The 20664-nt window shown below is 40.9% G+C and overlaps 1 protein-coding gene across 13 annotated transcripts in view; it reads right to left on the bottom strand.

The window, feature by feature from the left end:
• The window catches only part of Depdc5 (DEP domain containing 5), a 128199-nt gene that overhangs the window by 105261 nt on the left and 2274 nt on the right, over nt 1-20664 (bottom strand). For all 13 annotated transcript variants that reach the window (XM_029545144.1, XM_021210251.2, XM_029545146.1 and 10 more), the window contains 5 exons: nt 18039-18126; nt 17231-17277; nt 10959-11044; nt 9713-9796; nt 8207-8256 (listed from right to left, as the gene is read on the bottom strand). In XM_029545144.1, the coding sequence (XP_029401004.1) occupies nt 8207-8256; nt 9713-9796; nt 10959-11044; nt 17231-17277; nt 18039-18126 (355 nt within the window). The remainder of the gene's footprint in view (nt 1-8206; nt 8257-9712; nt 9797-10958; nt 11045-17230; nt 17278-18038; nt 18127-20664) is intronic.

The following is a 20664-nucleotide window of genomic DNA, read 5'->3' as shown; positions in this document are numbered from 1 at the left end:
AAGGAAAGGAAAGGAAAGGAAAGGAAAGGAAAGGAAAGGAAAGGAAAGGAAAGGAAAGGAAAGGAAAGGGGCAAGGAGGTCACAAGTATTTGTTTCTTAAATGTCAGGGCCAAGGACATGGCTCAGTGGGTAAAGGTTTCAGCTACTCAAGTCTGATGCCTTGAGTTGAATCGCTGGAGCCTGAGGAAGAAGTCAGTGCATCTGAAATCCTAGCATTCCACCAGTGAGATGAAAGGCAAAAACAGGAGAGTTAGCCGGCAGCTCACAGGCCTTTGGATGGATAGCTCCATGAAGCAAGGCAGAGCTTGCTCTTTCTCTCACACACAAAACAAATAATTTTTTGAAAACATAATGACAATTTGGTAAATCTTTTCCAATTTAATGATTTCCCCTCTGAAACTCTTTTGTTGTTGTTTATTTTTGAGACAACTATGTAGCTCAGTCTAGACTCTGACTCTATTCTATATTGTTCTTGAACTCTGAATGCCCCTGCACTATTCACCTGGGTGCTAGATTACAGGAGTGTGTTGCCCACTGTTTTTCCTCTGGGACTTTTTAGTGTATAAGAGAATAGGGCAGTACAATAAAGGAGGCTCTCAGCTCAGAGCTGTCCACTTTGGGGAATAGCTAGTTTAAGCAGGGACTGCAGCTTGAGTATCACTTACTAGCTGAATATCAATAGATAAACAATTGACATACTGCTTTTTATACATGCTTTTAATCCCAGCACTCAGGACACAGAGGAAATTGGATCTCTATGGGTTCAAGGCCAGGCTGTTCTAAACAGCAATTTCCAGAACTGCCAAAGGACACATAATAAGACTTTGGCTCAAACAAAACAAAACAAAACAAAGAAACAAAAACAACAAAACAAAGCAACATATTGCATACAACCAAACATTGTTCTACAGGATCTCAAAAACAATCTCAACTGTACTCAATGTTATTAGCTTATCCTACTATGCACATGCAAATAAGTGCAACAAAATTTGGTATTAGATTCTAGTACCTCTGCTACTTGTTAAAGGTGTTATCTTTCTAAGGCTCAGATTTTACTATCTTCATTCATTTTATCTGTGTATATGTAGGATTGTGTTTATGCCTGTGAAGAGCAGTGAATTTGTCTGTGTATATGTAAAGATATGTTTATGCCTAAGAAAAGCAGATAATTTGCCAAAGCAAATCTCTCCTACCATGTGGGAACCAGGAAATCACACTTAGTTCATCAGTCTTGGCAGAAAGTGCCATTACCTACTGAGACATCTCACTCACTGCCCAAGCCTCAATTTTTTAGAAAGGCAATAAATGTGATTAGTATTTATCCCTGTAGCTAGCTACCTACCTACCTAATTTCTAGAGATCTTGAGAAAAACAAATGAGGTATCATAAAGGATAAATGATACATAAAAAAATTATTCCTGTTGAAATGGGTTCTATGGTTGTTCTTGCCAAAGTTAGTATGAGGCCAATCAGAGCAATTCAGTCAGAAGCCAAGAGAAGGCATATTGAAACAGTCAACTTGGAAGATTAAATGGTACAGAGGCTAGAAGCTTCCAGGTCTCGGCCTAAGGATAATTAGAACAGAGAAAGAAATGCTCGGGATCCAGTCCAAGCAATGTATGTGCACAGCTCTGTCAGTTATGGCTCTCATCTCATCCCTTCATCTGAGGAAACAATATTGGCTTTTATATCTGGTGCCCAACCAGGAGAAGGAAAAAACCCCACCAAGATTGCAAAAAAGGGAGGACATCAGACAGAAATGTTGAAGAGAAGTAATTTGACTAGAATGGTCCCTCTCCAGAAGAGGCATCAGTTGTTTGGACACGCCCAAAAAGACTTGGGAGACTCCAGAGCCCCAGAGCCTCCGAGACAGCGAATCACAGGAAGCAAGAACAAAAGACTATTTTAATTATAGTCTTCCTCTTCCTGCATTAAAAAAATGGCAAACTCCATTTCAGATCCCTTATATTTCCTCTCAAAAAAAAAGGTTGAAAAATATATGTACAACAACAAGAAATTAGCTATGGGGCTGGCAAGATGGCTCAGTGGGTAAGACCACTGATTGCTCTTCCAAAGGTCCTGAATTCAAATCCCAGCAACCACATGGTGGCTCACAACCACCCATAATGAGATCTGACGCCCTCTTCTGGTGCGTCTGAAGTCAGCTACTTATGTATAATAATAAATAAATCTTAAAAAAAAGAAATTAGCTATGTACTAAGTACAAAGACTTGAGAGACAAAAGACAGGAAGTAAGAGACCAGGAAGTGCTTAACTGTGAACCTATGGTACCTAATGACATTAAGGATTAGGAGAGACAGCCCATTGAACCTACCAGGCCACCTCTTTTTTTTTTTTTTTTTTTTGGTTTTTCGAGACAGTTTCTCTGTATAGCTCAGCTGTCCTGGAACTCACTCTGTAGACCAAGCTGGCCTCAAACTCAGAAATCCGCCTGCCTCTGCCTCCCGAGTGCTGGGATTAAAGGCGTGTGTCACCACGCCCGGCCAGGCCACCTCTTAATAAAGCCTTCAAGGTTCTGGTTTGCAGAAGACATTTTAAAGAATCAATAGGGCTGGAGAGATGGCTCAGCGGTTAAGAGCACTGACTGCTCTTCCAAAGGTCCTGAGTTCAAATCCCAGCAACCACATAGTGGCTCACAACCATCCGTAACGAGATCTGACGCCCTCTTCTGGAGTGTGTGAAGACAGCTACAGTGTACTTACATATAATAATAATAATAAAAAAAAAAGAATCAATAATAACTTATGGAATGCATTTACCGTATATGAGACAGATGTTAAATACCGAGACTACCCAAAAGAGAATTATCCCGCAAGACTGGAAAGATTTAGTAGCAGGTATACTGGAAGCTGGTTCTCAATTACAACAGCTGACATGATGTCGAAAAGAAGTTGCAGCTACCGGGGCGTGGTGGCACACGCCTTTAATCCCAGCGCTCGGGAGGCAGAGGCAGGCGGATTTCTGAGTTCGAGACCAGCCTGGTCTACAAAGTGAGTTCCAGGATAGCCAGAGCTATACAGAGAAACCCTGTCTCGAAAAAACCAAAAAAAAAAAAAAAAAAAAAAAAGAAGTTGCAGCTATTGAAAATCGTAATAGTCTAAAGGTGTTAACATTGTGAAAGATCAATTGTTAGGGGAAGGTCAATATGCTGATTTACAAATTCAGATGCAATGTGATGACTCTATTATTATAAAATGTTCTTTAGTAGCTTTAACAGCCTGGGATAAGGTGGAGGAAGAAGGAAAAAGATCTATGTCATTCACAAAGCCTATGCAAAGTCCCAGAGAGACTTTTACTGATTTCTTTCATAGATAAATGTCTACTATAAACAGGGCAATATTAGATCCAGATGAGATGGATATTGATTGAAACAGAGTGTAAAATGGTTCACAGACCTTTAAAAAGCTCGACCAGCACCCATGGCTGAATGGATTAGAACTACTGCTGATACTAACTCTAATGACTATGAAATTGGACAAGCAATAGCCAATAATCCTAATGTCAAAATGTCTGTTGTTTTAACTGTGGGAAGTGAGGTCATCTGAAAAGGGATTGTAGGCAAGTCATTTCTAGAGACTTCTCAAGAAGACCTCAGCCTTCCAGGATTTGTAGGTGTGGTAAGGGTAGGTAGTCCAATGAATAATGAGTGAAGATCAGCAAGAGTTATTTGAGGAAATTAATTCCCTATGAGATAATCCCTTAAATATAGAGAAACTTCCTAAAAGGTTCTCTTGTACCTAGACAGCAAACAATATGAGCCAAGTATTTCCTGTCAGCAATCCACACACAGAGCAACTAGAGAAAACCTAACTAGGTACTGGAGATCTACTGCACGCGGTAGAAGGAGGCACTACTCTAGACTTAGCCATAAGTAAAAATCTCACACTATCACCAAAAATTCAATGCTACAAAATACCCACTGAAGTCATGGATTACTACCCAGAGACAGCAGGAATGTTTTCAGGAAGAAGTAGCCTAACTTCTCAAGGATTCATTGTACATCCAGGATGTACACAGATGAAGACTTCAAGGGAGAGATTGAGATTATGGCTTACATAAAGGAAAATATGCAGTTTAAAGCTGGAGACAGGATTTTTAGCTGCTATTGTTCCCTTATGTCAAAGGCCAGGCAGCTCCAATAGAAAGAACAGGAGAATTTGGAAATTCGAGAAGACAAGTTTTTTGACAAACTGTTATCAATGACTAGAGACCAAAAATTATATGGTATTGAAACTGAAGGTTTGGTGGACACAGGCGCTGATGTAGCTATAATCTCACAAGAATCCTGGAGTCCACATCAGCCCCTTCAGAAAGTAAGTACAGTTTCTCGGGATTGGAACATTATTTCAAGTGTAAGACAAATTAAATGTATGGGACAAGGAGGTCAAATGGAAGCTTAAAGTCTTATGTGGCAGACACAGCCATAAACCTCTGGGGAGCGCAGATTAACATTGCTTCACTCTTCACTTTAACTGACACTGTATATTGACATCTTGTATAATATGGCTTGATTGTTTCTCTGTTTAAATAGGTAAAAAGCCACTCGCTGATATGGATCTGGGTGTAGAATGAGAGTGTCTAATTGTCTAAATGCAAAAAAATGCTATGTGTGGATTTATAAAGATCTAATTGTACTTTGATAAACAGAAATAGGAAATAAGAATTCCCAGAAATAGACTGAATAATGTTTAAATTCTTTGGAAGCCAGTGAGGCAGGAACGACAGCTGCTGAAAGACACTGGACTATAGGAAAACCTACACTTTAAAGATATGTTAATACCAGAGTGGAAGTCAGAAAATGTGTAAGAGTTTTGTCTCTTTCTACAGGTGATGAAAGACTATGGGTTCCATCAAAATTGTAAAGACCAGATCTTAGGAAGAGAAGCTTCCACTTGGAAGGTGTGACTAAAGGAAAGAATACAGCAATGCAAATGACATGGAAAGTTGACCCCTGGCATGGGGACAGATCAACAAACTGGTTGAAAAAGGACAGACCGTTCATCAGACTGGGAGACTGGAAAACTCCAATGCTAAAACGGACCTTTGGGGAAGGACTACAGTGATGAAGGGTTATCCACAGAGCTTCATAGGGACATTCTGCTGCTAAGTTTGTGAAACTCATCATTGCTCCTGTTGTAAAAGTAAAACTGTACAAATTTTACTTTAAATAGAAAAGAGGAAGATGTACAGGAATTTTAATCCAGCAACACGATGGCTGCTCTGAGAAGGGAATCACATCCAAAGACCTTCTAGGTCTATATGACCCAGCCAGAATGCAGACATTTATATTTCTATATTGATTTTCATGGCGGCTGTATCAATTTACATTGTCACAAACAATATATCAGAGTTCCTGTCCCCAACCCCTCTGCAGCATTTAGGATTTTATTTTGTTGATGGTAGTCATTCTGACTGGGATGACGGTGTGAGACCAAAACAGGAATGAGAACAACACACCTTGCAAGTTAATGGAAGAGAATACATAAAACAATGTATCTTGCTGACCAAGAGTTATGTTAACAATTAAGAAAGTTAAGAGTAGAGGCTGGGGGCTGGTGAGATGGCTCAGTGGGTAAGAGCACCCACCCGACTGCTCTTCCGAAGGTCCTGAGTTCAAATCCTGGCAACCACATGGTGGCTCACGACCATCTGTAACGAGATATGACTCCCTCTTCTGGAGTGTCTGAAGACAGCTACAGTGTACTTACATATAATAAATAAATAAAGCTTTAAAAAAAAAAAAAAGAGTAGAGGCTGGTGAGATGGCTCAGCGGGTAAGAGCACTGACTACTCTTCCAAAGGTCGTGAGTTCAAATCCCAGCAACCACATGGAGGCTCACAACCACCACTAATGAGATCTGACAGCCTCTTCTGATGTGTCTGAAGACAGCTACAGTATAATATTATTATTATTTATATTTCTAATAATAAATAAATAAATCTTAAAAAAAAAAAGAGTGCCCTGTGTTTGTTTGACCTCTGCACTGGAAGTGCTTGACCATGTTGGCAGAAAATATGCCAGGATATACACCTGCCTCTGATTCAATGTAGCCAGGAAGTACATCAGAATATATGCTTACCCCTGATTGGACTTGATATGAAATATGGCAGCCCTGTGTTTTTGCCCTTTAAAGCCTCTGTAAAACATGACTTGTGCCATTTCCTGGGAACCCAGAAATGGGTCTGGCTAGAGTCCATCTTCCTGGACAGTATTAAATTAAAGCTTGCCTCAAAACCGGCTCAAAAATTGTGATAGTAGTCTTGTCCTTGGCTAGTGGGATTAACATAGAGAATCACAAAGCAATTTTCATTTGTGTTTTTCTGATATGGATCTCAAATTTTCTGTATTTTAGTAAAAGGGACTTTTCAAAATCTCTCCCTTTTTCTTTTTTTTTTTTTTTATGGTTTTTCGAGACAGGGTTTCTCTGTGTAGCCTTGGCTGTCCTGGAACTCACTCTGTAGACCAGGCTGGCCTCGAACTCAGAAATCCGCCTGCCTCTGCCTCCCGAGTGCTGGGATTAAAGGCCTGAGCCACCACGCCCGGCTCCCTCCCTTTTTCAATGCTAGAGATGGAGCCCGGGGCCTCATGTCTATTATTATTAGTCAATTAATCACTCATCCACAATTTTAATTTGTTTTTTCTGATGACTAAAGATGTTGAACATTTACTCAAGTATTTATTGACCATTTGATTTTCTGCTTTTGAAAACCCTCCGTTTCCTATTAGTAAGCTATTTGAAATCAGTGAAGTTCACAATCCATTACAGCTATAATCTGGAAATAAAAAAGTTGAAATAGTTTAATAAGTATAGCTAATATAGCATCTTTTGTACTACATATCTTTGAACAAGCTAAGTGGGGCTGGAGAGGTGACTCTTTAAGAGCAACTGTTGCTCTTACAAAGGACCTGGGTTCAGGTTCTGACACTCACATCGTGGCTCACAACCATCCATAACTCCAGTTCCAAGGGATCTGACGCTGTCTTCTGACCTCTGTGAGCATGAGGTGTGCATGTGGTGGACATACACATGCAGGAAAAACACTCATGCAGAAGACTCTTTTTTAAGCCAAATAATTAAACTACGGTATGTCCATACAACAGAATATCATGGAGTCCTTATAATAATGTTTATAAAGAGCTGTAAATTCACAAAACTATAAATAGCCAGCATAAGCTACATAGTGAACTCCAAGTTAACCTATACTACCATGAGACATGAGACCCTGTATTTTTTAAAAAAAGAATTATAGATAGATAGATAGATAGATAGATAGATAGATAGATAAATAGATATAGATATGGAAATGTAGATTTGTGGCAGAAGCCATTCCAGCACAAAACATAAAAGACAGTAAAGAAAATGCTGGCAGTGGGTGGAGTGGGGGAGTTTCAGGGCTAGAGTTGTGGCTCAGTGGTAGAGTGCTTGACTGACTAGTATATACAAGGCCCTGGGCTCCATCTCTAGTTTTTAAAAAAAGGGAGGGATTTTGAAAAGTCCCTTTTACTAAAATACAGAAACCATTTTCAATGCTGTGATAGTGAGGCAATCCAATTGGAAAGGCAGCACATCATAGCTCTGGTGCTGGCTAGTGTACACCTGTAAGCAAGTATCCTATAAAACCAGTTGTGATTAAATAGTAACATAAAATAGTCTCAGCTCTAAAATATGTAATTTGCACATCTTCTTACAGTAATCAGCCATTTTCCATGGTAATTTTGAAAGGTGTGGGGGCATACACTTGCCAGGCCAGCACTGGAGAGGTCTGGGGGGTGGGGGGGGAAGGCTCAGGAGTTAGGAGCCAGCATTAGCAAGCTGGGTGTGGTGGCATATGCCTTTAATCCTAGGACTCTCAGATCTTTTGTGAATTTAATGCTAGTTTGCTGGTCTACAAAGCAAACTCCAGGACAGCAAGGCCTGCTACACAGAAAATCACTACCTTCTAAAAACAAAAACAAGAGCCTAGGTCTCAACATTCCGAAGAGCAAAGTCATAAAGCAGTCCTAAAACTGCTATCACGTACTTGGTACTTCTTCACTCACATCACAGCAGTCTAACGTTTGAAACACTCGAGCACCGTCCTGTATGGAGACCCACACGCCCGGAGCGTCGTACACAGCTAACCTGCTGCATTAGATCCTACTGCTGCTTACTACCCAATGAGTTCCAGATGCCGTGATACCTACCTGATGCCAGCAAATTCCACTTTTTGAGTGATATAGGCACAGGTGCTCACCTAAGGGAAGAGAAAAAGAAAGGATTCAAACCATCAGGAAAGTCACACACCAGGGCTCCTGGCTTTAAAATCTTCTCCAAAGGCAACAATAACAGCAAGGTAGAAGGGCGCTGTGGTACACACCTCTAGCCCCAGCACTCAGAAGGCAAGGCAGAGTAAGTGCCAGGACATCCAGGGCTACACAGAGACCCTATCTCAGAAAGTCCAGTCAGCAAGGCAGTGACAGCTTTACCGCACAGGAAGAAGCTAGAGCCAGTGGGTGACTGACTGGCTCTTGGGGCGGCAGCAGTCCCAACAGTGAGGATCAGGCAGATAGTAAGTGCCACCTGATGAGTCCACTGATCCTCATGAATGTTTACACAGACCTCAGCATTTACATACTAAGTGGCATATAAATTATCTTTACACTTTTGAATTTTATTCAGTGCCAGAGGTCAAACCAAAGGCCTCAAGGTGAGAGAGCTAAAAGAAACAAATTTCTTTCACTCAATTAAAAAAAAAAAAAAAAGCATAATTTTCACTTACTTGTTTGTTTGTTTGTTTATATTTGGTACTGTGAATTGAACCTAAGGCCTCACATATAATAAGCAAAGGCTCTACCACTGAGCAACGTTCCTAGCCCAATCAAGGTTTTGGTTGTTTGACTTTACCCTGAAAATATATTTTATGTATAAATTCTACACATAATTTGTTTCTTTATAATATGCAAAAACTATAGTAAAGAGTTTTCAGTACCTGGTCAGTACCTGGCATTTTAAATGTTAAAGGTTCATTAAAGATAAATAAATAGGTGGGTATGATGGTACATGATTTCATTTCCATCACTCAGGAGGAGTTCAAAGCCAGCCTGACTTACACAGCAAATTCCAGACCAGCCAAGTCTACATATTGGGACCATCCTCAAAAATGAGGCTGGGGTGTGGAGTGTGGGGGTGGGGGTGGAGTTGAGAGAAGGCTTGGGTTAAAAGCACTTATTGCGCTCACAGAGAACCCAGGTTCAGTTCCCAGAACCCACAGGCAGCTCAGTCTGTAACTCCTTTTATAGAAGATCCAACATCGTCTTCTGGCTGGTGAAAGTACTAGACATGGCTGGGCAGTGGTGGCGCATGCCTTTAATCCCAGCACTTGGGAGGCAGAGGCAGGCGGATTTCTGAGTTCGAGGCCAGCCTGGTCTACATAGTGAGCTCCAGGATAGCCAGAGCTACACAGAGAAACCCTGTCTCGAAAATCAAAAAAAAAAAGACATGCATAAAGTACAAATACAGGCATGCAGGCAAAATAGCCATACATGTAAAATAAAATAAAGAAGACAATGATAAGAATATGTCCAAATGTTTACAGTAACTACTTGCAGATGCTAGAATTGGAACTTATTTTGATGACTCTAAATTTATATGATAAATGAGGACAATTTGTCATAGAAAAGACAACATTTAAAAAAAAAATTGTATCTTACCAAACTTTTCTTTAGTCGCCACATATCCCCACGGCCAATATACTGATCCTTAAACGTCAATTCCACCAGGTCAAGAGTCACATCCTAAAAGAGAATAACCACATATCTAAATTATTTTTGCCACACTTATAGTCAAAATATGATGGCCACACACCATAAAAAAGATGCAAAAAAGAAAACCTTTGGAAGACCACTCAACAACAGAACCTGGGAGAATTCTCCACAGCAAAGGCAACTCAGCCATATCCATGGCAATTCTACAGGACATCCCACAGCAGCTGTCCCATGACAAGGACACCAGAGGACTGACACTGTGCTTCAGTCCCTTTGTTGCTGCTGTCTAGCAAAGGGCATGGTTGCTGTGTTGCCCAGGCTACCCCCACACTGCTGAGTAATCCTGCCTCAGCATAGGTAGCTCAAACTACAGACACATGAAACCTTGCCTTTTGTTTTAGTCTTGAAAGATAACATTGAGCTGTCTGCTTTATTTCACTATAGAATGTACATAATATCTATGGACAATGACTTTGCTTATCAAACAATAATTAATAAACAAAATACACATCTGGGTATGGGGACTCAGGCTTTGATCCCAGCACCAGGAAGGCAGAGGAAGACAGATCTCTGTGTTCAAAGCCAGCCTGGTCTACACAGTGAGTTCCAGGGCAACCATAGCTACATAGTGAGACCCTGTCTCTAAAAACAAACAGAAAAGAAAAGAAAGAAAACTTCAAAGCCATATACAATGCTGTATCTTACACTCCCAGAAAGCTGAGAAAGGGCTATTATTGCCAGTTCAAGACCAGCCTGGGCTATATACATGACATGTTCCATGTCAGCTGGGCTAAACAGCAAACCTCTGCCTAAAAAATAATAGTTAATTATTTAAAGAAAACAAATGAGGGACTAGAGAGACGGCTCAGAGATGAAGAGCACTGACTGCTCTTCCAGAGGATCTGACTTCACACAACTACCAGCACCCTCATGCCAGCTCAAACTGACTCTAAGTTTCAGGGAACTCCAACATTCTTTTCTGGCTTCTGTGGGCACTAAGGCACACATGTGAAACACAAACATATGTGCAGGCAAACACTCAAATAGGTAAAATAAAGATAATGTTTTCTAAACATAATAATTAAAAACAATCTAGCACTACACTTACATACCTCATTTCCATAGCTTCTAACCTTTGAGGATAGGTGCTAATTACTATAAAAAGATATAAAAGTACAAAGCAAAGACCTGCCTTGGGGTCTACAACATTCACATAGACATCTTGATAGGGTCTTAGCCGGAATACTTGAGTCACAGTCTGGTCCACACTGATAGTTTCTGAAACGGAGAAAAAAATTTAAATCAGTTAACACATTCTGAAGACAGTACATACTCAAAAATTAATATAACTGATCATTTGCTATTTCTCTGTCTTCCAGGAGATCAAATTTTATACAATTCTGTACTTTACAGATGAAACGATCCAAAAACTAACACCTGATTTAAAGTGCTAATAAACACCTGATGTCATTCAGAGGCTTACCCTCTGTAATTCCAGCATTTGGTAGGCTGAGGCAGGAAGACTGAAAAGCCAGACTAGGCTACTTAACCAGCCTCTGCCTCAAAATGAGAGTGCTGGAGCTAGAGATATGGTTCAGAAGTTAAGAGAAGTTGTTCTAGAAGAGGTCCTGGGTTGGGTTCCCAGCATCCTACAATGGCTCACACCCATCTGTAACCCCGGTTTCAGGGAATCCAACAGGCATATACATGGTACACATACATGTATACAGGCAAAACATCCATACACAAAGTAAAATAAACAAATATAATCATTAAAGGAAGAAATGTAACTCAGTAGCTGCACATAAGCATGGGTGAGTCCCTGGGTTTGTTCATGGAGGGAAGGGAGAAAATGAGAGAGAAGGGGAAGAGACTGGGGAGAAAGAGCCAATCACTTAAGATCTTGCACTTGGAGAACTAGAAAGACACTTGCTCCGTGAGCACGACACCCTAAACTCTGATCTTCAGCACCCACATAAAGGGCAAAACACACCTGCCCTCTAGTAACGGGGCTTCAGAAGCCGTGGACCCTTGGACTCTCGGCCAGTCAGCCTAGCCAAAGCAGCAAACCTGGAGTTCATCAAAGACTTTGTCTTGCCGGGCAGCGGTGGCGCATGCCCTTAATCCCAGCACTCAGGAGGCAGAGACAGACAGATCTCTGTGAGTTCAAGGTCAGCCTGGTCTATATAGTGAGTTCCATTATAGTACATTTACTATCACACAGTCAGACTCTCTCTCAAAAAAAAAAAAAACAAAAAAACAAAAAAACAAAAACAAAAGTGGAGAAAGTCACAGAAAAACAAAGTCATAGAAAAACAAAGGTGGAGAAAGATAGAAGATGATACCCGACATCAATCTCTGACCTCTATACATGCAGGCGTGGGTAAGCACATGTGCATGTTACAGACACGCATAAACACAGGAACACACACACACACATTTTATTACTTGTGTCATTGAGACAAGGATTGTTATAAGTTAGAAGCTGGTCTGATAAGACATTGAGTTTGAGGCCAGCCTGAGCTACAGGGGAAAAAAAAAAAACCAGAGAAGTAAGTGCCTTTGATTGCAGCACTCTAGAGGTGGAGGATCAGAAATACATACAGGCATGGGTAAGCACATGTGTATGTTACACACACCCACAAACAAGACAGGTACACACATACACACACACAAATATTTTGTTACTTGTGACACTGAGACAAGAACTGTTATAAGTTAGAAGCTGGCCTGATTAGACATTGAGTTTGAGGCCAGCCTGAGCTACAACAACAACAACAACAAAAATAGTAAGTGCCTTTGATTGCAGCCTTCTGGAGGTGGAGGATGGAGGATCAGAAATTCAAAGTCATCTTAGCCAAATAGCATGCTCATCCTGGACTATGAAACCTCATTACCACAAACGAACCAAAAAAGTTTTAATTAAAATATAAAAAAAGCATTAAAAAAAAAAAAAAAAGCTATCAAAAACCACCAGAACTAGGTGATGTGGTATATGCCTTTAATCCCAGCACTGAGAGGGTGAGAGGCAGAGCTCAGCAAGTTCAAGGCCGGCCTGGTCTATACAGTAAATCACCAACAGCCAGGGCTACTTAGACCCTGTCTAAAAATAAGTAAGGAAAGAAAAAAAAGAAAGAGGGGGAGGGAGGGAAGAAGATAGATAGATAGATAGATAGATAGATAGATAGATAGATAGATAGATAGATAGATAGATAGAGATAGAGAGATGTTAGATAGATTGATCTGGAGGCTAGGAATACAAACCAGTGGCAGCAAACTTGTTTAGTATGCACAGAGCCCTGGGTTGGAGTGGAAGGAGCAACATAAGAAAAAATCAAACCCTAGTGGCAGAGGTGAGCTACTTAAACTCCTCTTACAAGTTGTTGGTCATGAGATTCTCAAAACAATACAAGCAATTGCCATTGCCATTGGTTGCTCACAAAACTTAGGTAAGACCTTATTTTAGAAGGTGTCACACGCCTTGGTCAAGGAGCAGAGAGAAAGCAAACTTTCCTTGCTAACTAGCCCTCATGGCGATGGAAGGTACTCTAAGTTGTCTTACTCGGCTAATGATGCTATACCCAACAACATAAACCGGCCAGGCAAGAGGAGTCCAGTAGTGCGCTAGGAGGAGTGAGTCTGCTATGGATGACTCTGACACACACAGTAGGAGATTCATCTCTACTACTAAGCCTGTGGGTGGGGAGATCACAAGCAGTAGTGTGGAAACTCCTGCTGCAGCTTCAATACATGGATACAGCGTGCCTTTCAACTGATGTATCTCAGCCAAGTACTACACAGGCATAATCCTGCTTAGTTTCTAAGGTCAAGGACATTTGGAAAGCCACAGATCCAAATTGCTTTCTAAATTAGTATGTTTTTATTTTATTTATTCACTATTTTGATTTTGGAAAGAGTCTCACTATGTAGTCCTAAACTGTCCTAGAACTTTAATCTGTAGCCCGGGCTGGTCTTAACTCACAGGGAACTCTTGCCTCCCCTAGAATTAAAAGCATATACCAAGCCAGGTGTGGTGGCGCACACCTTTAATCCCAGCACTTGGGAGGCAGAGGCAGGCAGATTTCTGAGTTCGAGGCCAGCCTGGTCTACAGGGTGAGTTCCAGGACAACCAGGGCTACGCAGAGAAACTCTGTCTCAAAAAAACAAAAATAATAATAATAATAATAAAATAAAAATAAAATAAAAAAATAAAAGCATATACCACTGAAATTACCCAAATAACCATGTTTATGCCAATAGATTAGTTTTTGCTATTAGCTTTGACCAGAAAAGCTTCCTTCTTGTTGATCAGCAATGACTGCAGACCCACAACTGATCAAGATGCTGAGAACAAATGACTGCTACACGCCCAGCTGGCTTCAAGGCTCAGGAAACATAACACTGAAGACGGGGCAGAGAAGAGGGAAGAACAGTGTGGGATGCTCGCTTCTGGATAGGATGACAACTTTATTGTTTAACTCACAAAAGCTATGATTTCATAAGATCTGGCCTGTCACTGCTCTGTCATGAAACATTCTTGGAGATTTAATGGTTGATGAGGGCAGAAAAGACATTTTCTCAGTGGTGTTTCCAGGGTAAAGTGCCTGTGCTCCTTTAAACAACCGCAATGAAGTGTACTGGGTTACACACAAAGAAAAAGACCTGGAAGCAGCAGGGGAGCTACTGTGAAAGAGGAGCGGAATTATCCACTGTAAGAAACAAGAAAGGCTATGAGGAATGAATTTGATAGAAATACATTATATTCATATTTAGAAATGTCACAATAGCCGGGCAGTGATGGCTCAGGCCTTTAATCCCAGCATTTGGGAGGCAGAGGCAGGCAGATTTCTGAGTTTGAGGTCAGCCTGGTCTACAGAGTGAGTTCTAAGCCAGGGCTACACAGAGAAACCCTGTCTGGAAAAAAAAACAAACAAACAAAAAAAGAAATGTCAGAATAAAATCCATTATTTCCGGTGGCAAGGTGGTACTGTGCAAAAGGCACTTGCCACCAAGCCTGACAACCTAGGTTCAATCCTTGCTTAGTACCCACATGGCAGAATGGGAGAGCTGATCCCTGAAGTTGTCTTCTGACTTCCACACGTGCATCCTGCCTGTTGAGTATCCATGCACATAACTTACATAAATATAGGAAGAAACTTTTTTTTGAGACAGGGTCTCACTATGTCTTCAGATAAAGAAAACATTACAAAAATCCACAATTAATCAAAATGCAGAGAACAAAAAGAGATTTATTCTCCATCCCAACTGACACATCTCTTCAAAATTCCTCACCAAAGGCTCTGGGACCACTGTCAAGGAGTGAACGGAAAGACTGTTAAGAGATAGAACAGGGCCTTTCCTGCGAGACTGTCACCTAGGAATGTCAGAAAGGCTCCTACTACCAAGTGGCTGCCTAAACAAGACCTAAAGAATGTCACACCAATGGACATGCTAATATAAGAAAGGGGACGCTTGAAGGGTCTTCTCATAGACAAAAAACTATAGGCAACTGAGGAATGCCTAGAACCAGGGAAGAGCCCCCAAATTTGATTATCCAACACCAAGTGATCATCCATGTACATACAGGTAACATTTGCAGATTGCATTTAAGTATTTAGGAATGTGTATGTAAGTATGTAACAAAGACTCAAAAAGAAAAAAAAAAACCTGCATGCTTTTTTCTCTCTCAAGCAGAGTCTATCCAATGTATATGTAAACAAATATACATGTGGATACAGTAAACACGAGTAAAAAAGAGTGAGAAAGGCTCAAGATCAGGGAGCGAGGGAAGACTGGATGCAGGTGAAAGAAACAGCTATGACAGAACTGGAAGCTACTTGTCCAAGTTGCAATTCCGCCACAGAGCTTTTGGCTTTGTTTTGGTGGTGGCCAAGTACATAAAACATATTTGGTAATAAACTTATAAAATTTAATGCGACACTCCCCAGCATCCCTTCCAAATGTCTAATGTAATTGTGTAGAAACTGAGTTATACACATTTTGAATCTGTTAATTTTGGTGTATGATGCTTTATTTTCAAGGTTTCTAAAATAATAATAGCTGGGCAGCAGTGGTACATGCCTTTAATCCCAGCACTTGGGAGGCAGAGGCACTCAACTCTGTAAGTTTGAGGCCAGCCTGGTCTACAGAGTGAGTTCTAGGACAGCCAGGACTACACAGAGAAACCCTGTCTCAAAAAACAAAAAACAAAAACAAAAAAAAAACAAACAAAAAACAAAGCAAAAAAAAAAAACAAAACAAAACCCAAAATAAAATGATATAATAATGTTTAAAACATTAAAACGCACAATAAATACTTTATTTACTTAGGTGGCTCTGCTTGAACAGAAACTATGTAGAACAGGATGGCCTTGAACTAATAGAGATCTACCTGCCTCTCTGACTCTAGTGTGCTGGGATAAAAGGCATAAGCCACCATACAAAGCTTTCCTTTCTTTTTTTGAGATAAAGACTCAAGACCTGCACCATCACATCTGTTTTATGTACTTTCAGACATAAATGGAACCCCGTTCTCAAAGTATGTTGGGCAGGCAGTCTGAGTTACATCTCTTGGCCCTTCCTGTTTTCTGAGGCAGGGTCTGGTAGCCTGAGGAACTGGGCAAACTGTTCTATGAGTAAAGTTTTAGAGGAAATACCCTATTTATCACTGTGTGCCTATGTATGTATGCATAAAATCGGATGCAACATACAAAATGACACGAGCAGTGAACAGTTTCATAACCCAAGCCTAACACTCAAAACCGAGAACTACCCATACTCAAGAATTCTCCTAGGCCTATAAGCGGAAGCCCTGGGAAGTACCCAGGCCCTCAGGGGCCCAGGCGTGCTCAGGCTTTTGCAACTTAGCTATACCTTCACTTTCTTTTTTGAGTAAAATCCCTTGGTACTTAGATGCAAGCAACTCTTCCACTCTTTGAAAAAGACAGCAAGAAACTACAAACACCTATCCAAACAGAGGACATTGATCACATACTCATCCAGGGAAACACTTAAATATTTGTGAAGAATATTTAGAAAATTCTCCATCAATTATTATTATTATTATTATTATTATTATTATTATTATTATTATTATTATCATTTTGGAGTTAAACATAAAGCTTCCCATGTTCAAATTGCCTCTTCTTCTGGCCCTACATCTAGTTTCTTTGATGCCTACAATATGCTAACAAATGAGGCTCTTTGGCAATGTTTATATGTTTGGGGTATGTGGGGAGGTTGCAGCTCAGCAGCTGTAAAGATAAATGAAGACTGTAAACGCATCAACTATTGCTCCTGGGGTAGTCTCTACAAATGTAGTCCCTAGCCTCCAAGAGCTTTACCTGCTTTTTGCTAGAGGAAACTCCTTCTGCTAGGTACTCATTCCCGGAGATTACAAAGAGAGGTTCCTTACATTTCTCAGACAGTAACTATAAAAATCTCAAAGAGAGATGTTATACTCACCTTTCTGTAAATCTTCCTTAAGAGACTTGACTTGCAAAAGCAAAGGACTGGAAGAGAAAGCAACAATGAGGGACACTGCAGGAGGTAAGCTTTCTCTACCTCAGTTAAAAAGCAAACAAATAATGTAATGCACATTGTAACTTGTAGCACAAACAGGACATTCCCTAGGAAACAAAGAAAACTGCACTTGGCCTGGAAGCAAATGAACAAAAGCAACAATACTATCCAGTTCTTACTTCAACTTTAAAACACTTTAAACATTTTTAAAATGCATTGTTGGGGCTGGAGAGATGGCTCAGCAGTTAAAGAGCACTTGCTCTCTTTCACAGAATTCAGTTTGGTACGCAAGACCCACTTCAAGTGGCTCACAACTGTCTGGAACTTCACATGGAGGGAATCTCCATCTGAAGGCACCTGCACTCACATGCACAGGCATACACATATTTTTTTTTTAATCTTTCAAAAATTTGTTTTTATTTTTTTTCTGAGTATATGTGTCTTACCCTGTATGTCTGTCTGTGTACCACAGGCATTCCTGATACCCTAGGAGGCCAGAATAGGGCATCAGATATCCTGGAACTGGAATGACAGATGGTCATGACATGCCATGTAGGTGCTGGGAAACAAACTCAGGTCCTCTAGAACAACACCCAGTGCTCTTACAAGCTGAGCCATTTCTTCAGCCCTCAATAGGAGCATGTTTTGTTTTGTTTTCTGAGATTAGGCCTTACTACACAGCTGGGACTGGCCTGAAGTAGTTTTTGAGATCATCAGGGTGCCTAGTTTCCTTCACTCTTGAACTACCCACCTGTACTCATCGTTGGGGTGAGCAATCTCCACAATGTCTCCAAGTTTGATGTGAGGAAATACTTTAGGGTTCACGACTAGCTCATCATCTGAAAGACAATTTAGTGATTTTAAAAAGCAACCGGGCTGGAGTGTGGCTCAGTAGCTGAGTATAGGCTTAGCATAGGCTTAGCATGTACAGTGTTGGGCTGAACCTCTAGCACACACCCTCTAAAAATTAAAAGCATCAGACAGGGAACCCAGGGTACCCCATCATGTTGGCATTACTACTGCATCTCACAGACAAGCTCTGGTCCTATTTTTACTTTCTTGACTAACATAGGTGTCTCAAGGTAACATCAAACTCATCCTACAAGGTGGTTTTGAACTCTTTCATCTTCCTGTCTCCACCTCCAGACTACTGGGACCACAGGGCAAGCTGCACCATGCCCAACATTTATTTTTACTTTTGTTGTTATACTGAAGTTCCATTTGGGTTATGTTTTCTGGTTGTTGTTATTATTGTTTTATGTGTGCGTGTGCGTGCGTGCGTGCGTGCGTGCGTGTGTGTGTGTGTGTGTGTGTGTGTGTGTGTGTGTAGGTCAGAGGACAATTTACAGATGTCAGTTTTCTCCCTCCATCATATAAGACCCAGGGCCTGAACTCAGGTTAGCAGGTCTGACAGCAACTGTTCTTACCCTCAAGCCATCTCGCCAGCCCCCACTTGTTTAGATTGTTCGTTTTGCTATTTTATAAATACTAAGGCTAGAACTTAACCAAGGGCTCACACATGGATAAGCAGATGCTCTGCCTTTTCCCTGAGGGTCCATTTTGAGTCCAGTTTTAGAACTAAAGGAACTGCATAGGGCTGGGGAATGTAACGCAGTGATAAAGTACTTGCCTGGCATGCTGGCTTCCATCCTCAGCTCAAAAGAAAAAAATTGCAAAAGTATCTAGGGCCATGACAGCAAATGGGTGTGTTGGAAGGGGCTCAGGGACTGTCTCCAATTACACGCTCTCTCTGCTCTCCTAATATGCCCATGGAAAAAGCAGCCCGGGGTTTGGGGAATTATGCCTCTGGCATATCCTTTACTCTCTAAAGGACTGTGAATCTGGCATCGCATCCATATGATGGAAAGAGTCTAGGACCCAACCACAGTACTCATATTTATCTAATATTCAATGAAACCCCTTAAACACCGTCTTAATTAGACCCTCATAATAAATCTTTGGTACTAACAAGAGCAAGGAAATAACCTGGGAGATAAACTTACTTGCCGAAAGGTTAGACCAGCAGTAAAATTACAACAAGAGCTCATTACTAGTACTGAGCTCCTTCTGTCTAAATCAGGCTCACCATCTCTCTTTTTTTTTTTTTTTTTTTCCAAAGCTGAGGACCGAACCCAGGGCCTTGTGCTTGCTAGGCAAGCACTCTACCACTGAGCTAAATCCCCAACCCCTCACCATCTCTTATGTGTTATAAAACTTGAGCCAAATAGTCTAGACTCTAAGTGTTAGTTCATAACAGGGCTCATAACAACCCTTAAACTCTAGGAACTGGGGTAAAGGTATAACGCAACAGAGTAACTGCAGAGCATGCATAAGGCCCTGGCTACAAACCCAATCCACAGCACCAATCAACCAACCCATTCATCCATCCACCTCAAAATCAAAGTAGACTTCACGGATAATTATACTCCACAAGGTTCAGCGTAGTAAAAAATTGATTGAGTCGATCTCATTTTTTTTTTTATTTTGAATGTTTCATTCACAATTTTGGCTCCAATGTGTGTGAAGTCCCTACGATGAACTTCCATTTTCTAAATTAAGCTTCCTGAGCATACTGTTTTACTTGTTTCATTTTCTCTCCCTCTCCCTCTCTCTCCCCCTCCTTCTTTTTCTTTTCTTCTTCTTTTTTTGCTTATTTGTTTGTCTTGAGACGGAGTTTCACTGTGTAACTTGGAGCTCACGCTGTGTAGACCAGGGAAGCCTCGAACTCACAAGAGACCTGAGTGCCTCTGCCTCCTGTGTGCTGAGATTCAAAGTGTGAGTCACCAGATCCAGCTCCTATTTCTTTCCTTGGAAACAGAGTCAGTTACACTCTGCATCAAGATGGCCTCAAACTTTCAGCAATCCTCCTGTCTCAGCCTTGGAAAGTTCTGTGTCACAGGCACAAACCACTACAGCTAATCATTTCATAATGTAAAGAACTCCTTGGGGACAAGAGATTGTACCTAATCGCCGTCTTCATATTTGATATGGATACTGTTAGAATTCTGGTCTCCTAGGTATATCACCAAGCTATATCTGTCTTATAAACATACACACACACACCTATATATATTATATGTATATCATATGCCTGTATTCTTGTTATTCCCTCTGCTGAAGCTCTCTCTGTATTTATTCAATAGCTGCCTATTCTTCATAATGTTTAGGCCAGTTTCATAAACAGTGGGGTAGATATGACTAAACACGAGGACTACAATTTGACAAAAGGTTTCTAAACATGCAAGTATCGAATTAATTCCAAATCAACACATAAAGAATCTGAGGAGCCGGGCGTGGTGGCACATGCCTTTAATCCCAGCACTCGGGAGGCAGAGGCAGGCGGATTTCTGAGTTCGAGGCCAGCCTGGTCTACCAAG

This window comes from Mus pahari, chromosome 13, assembly GCF_900095145.1.
Source record: "Mus pahari chromosome 13, PAHARI_EIJ_v1.1, whole genome shotgun sequence".
NCBI classification, from domain to species: Eukaryota; Metazoa; Chordata; class Mammalia; order Rodentia; family Muridae; genus Mus; species Mus pahari.
The sequence above is the reverse complement of the archived record's forward strand: the minus strand, read 5'-3'. Positions and strand labels throughout refer to the sequence as shown.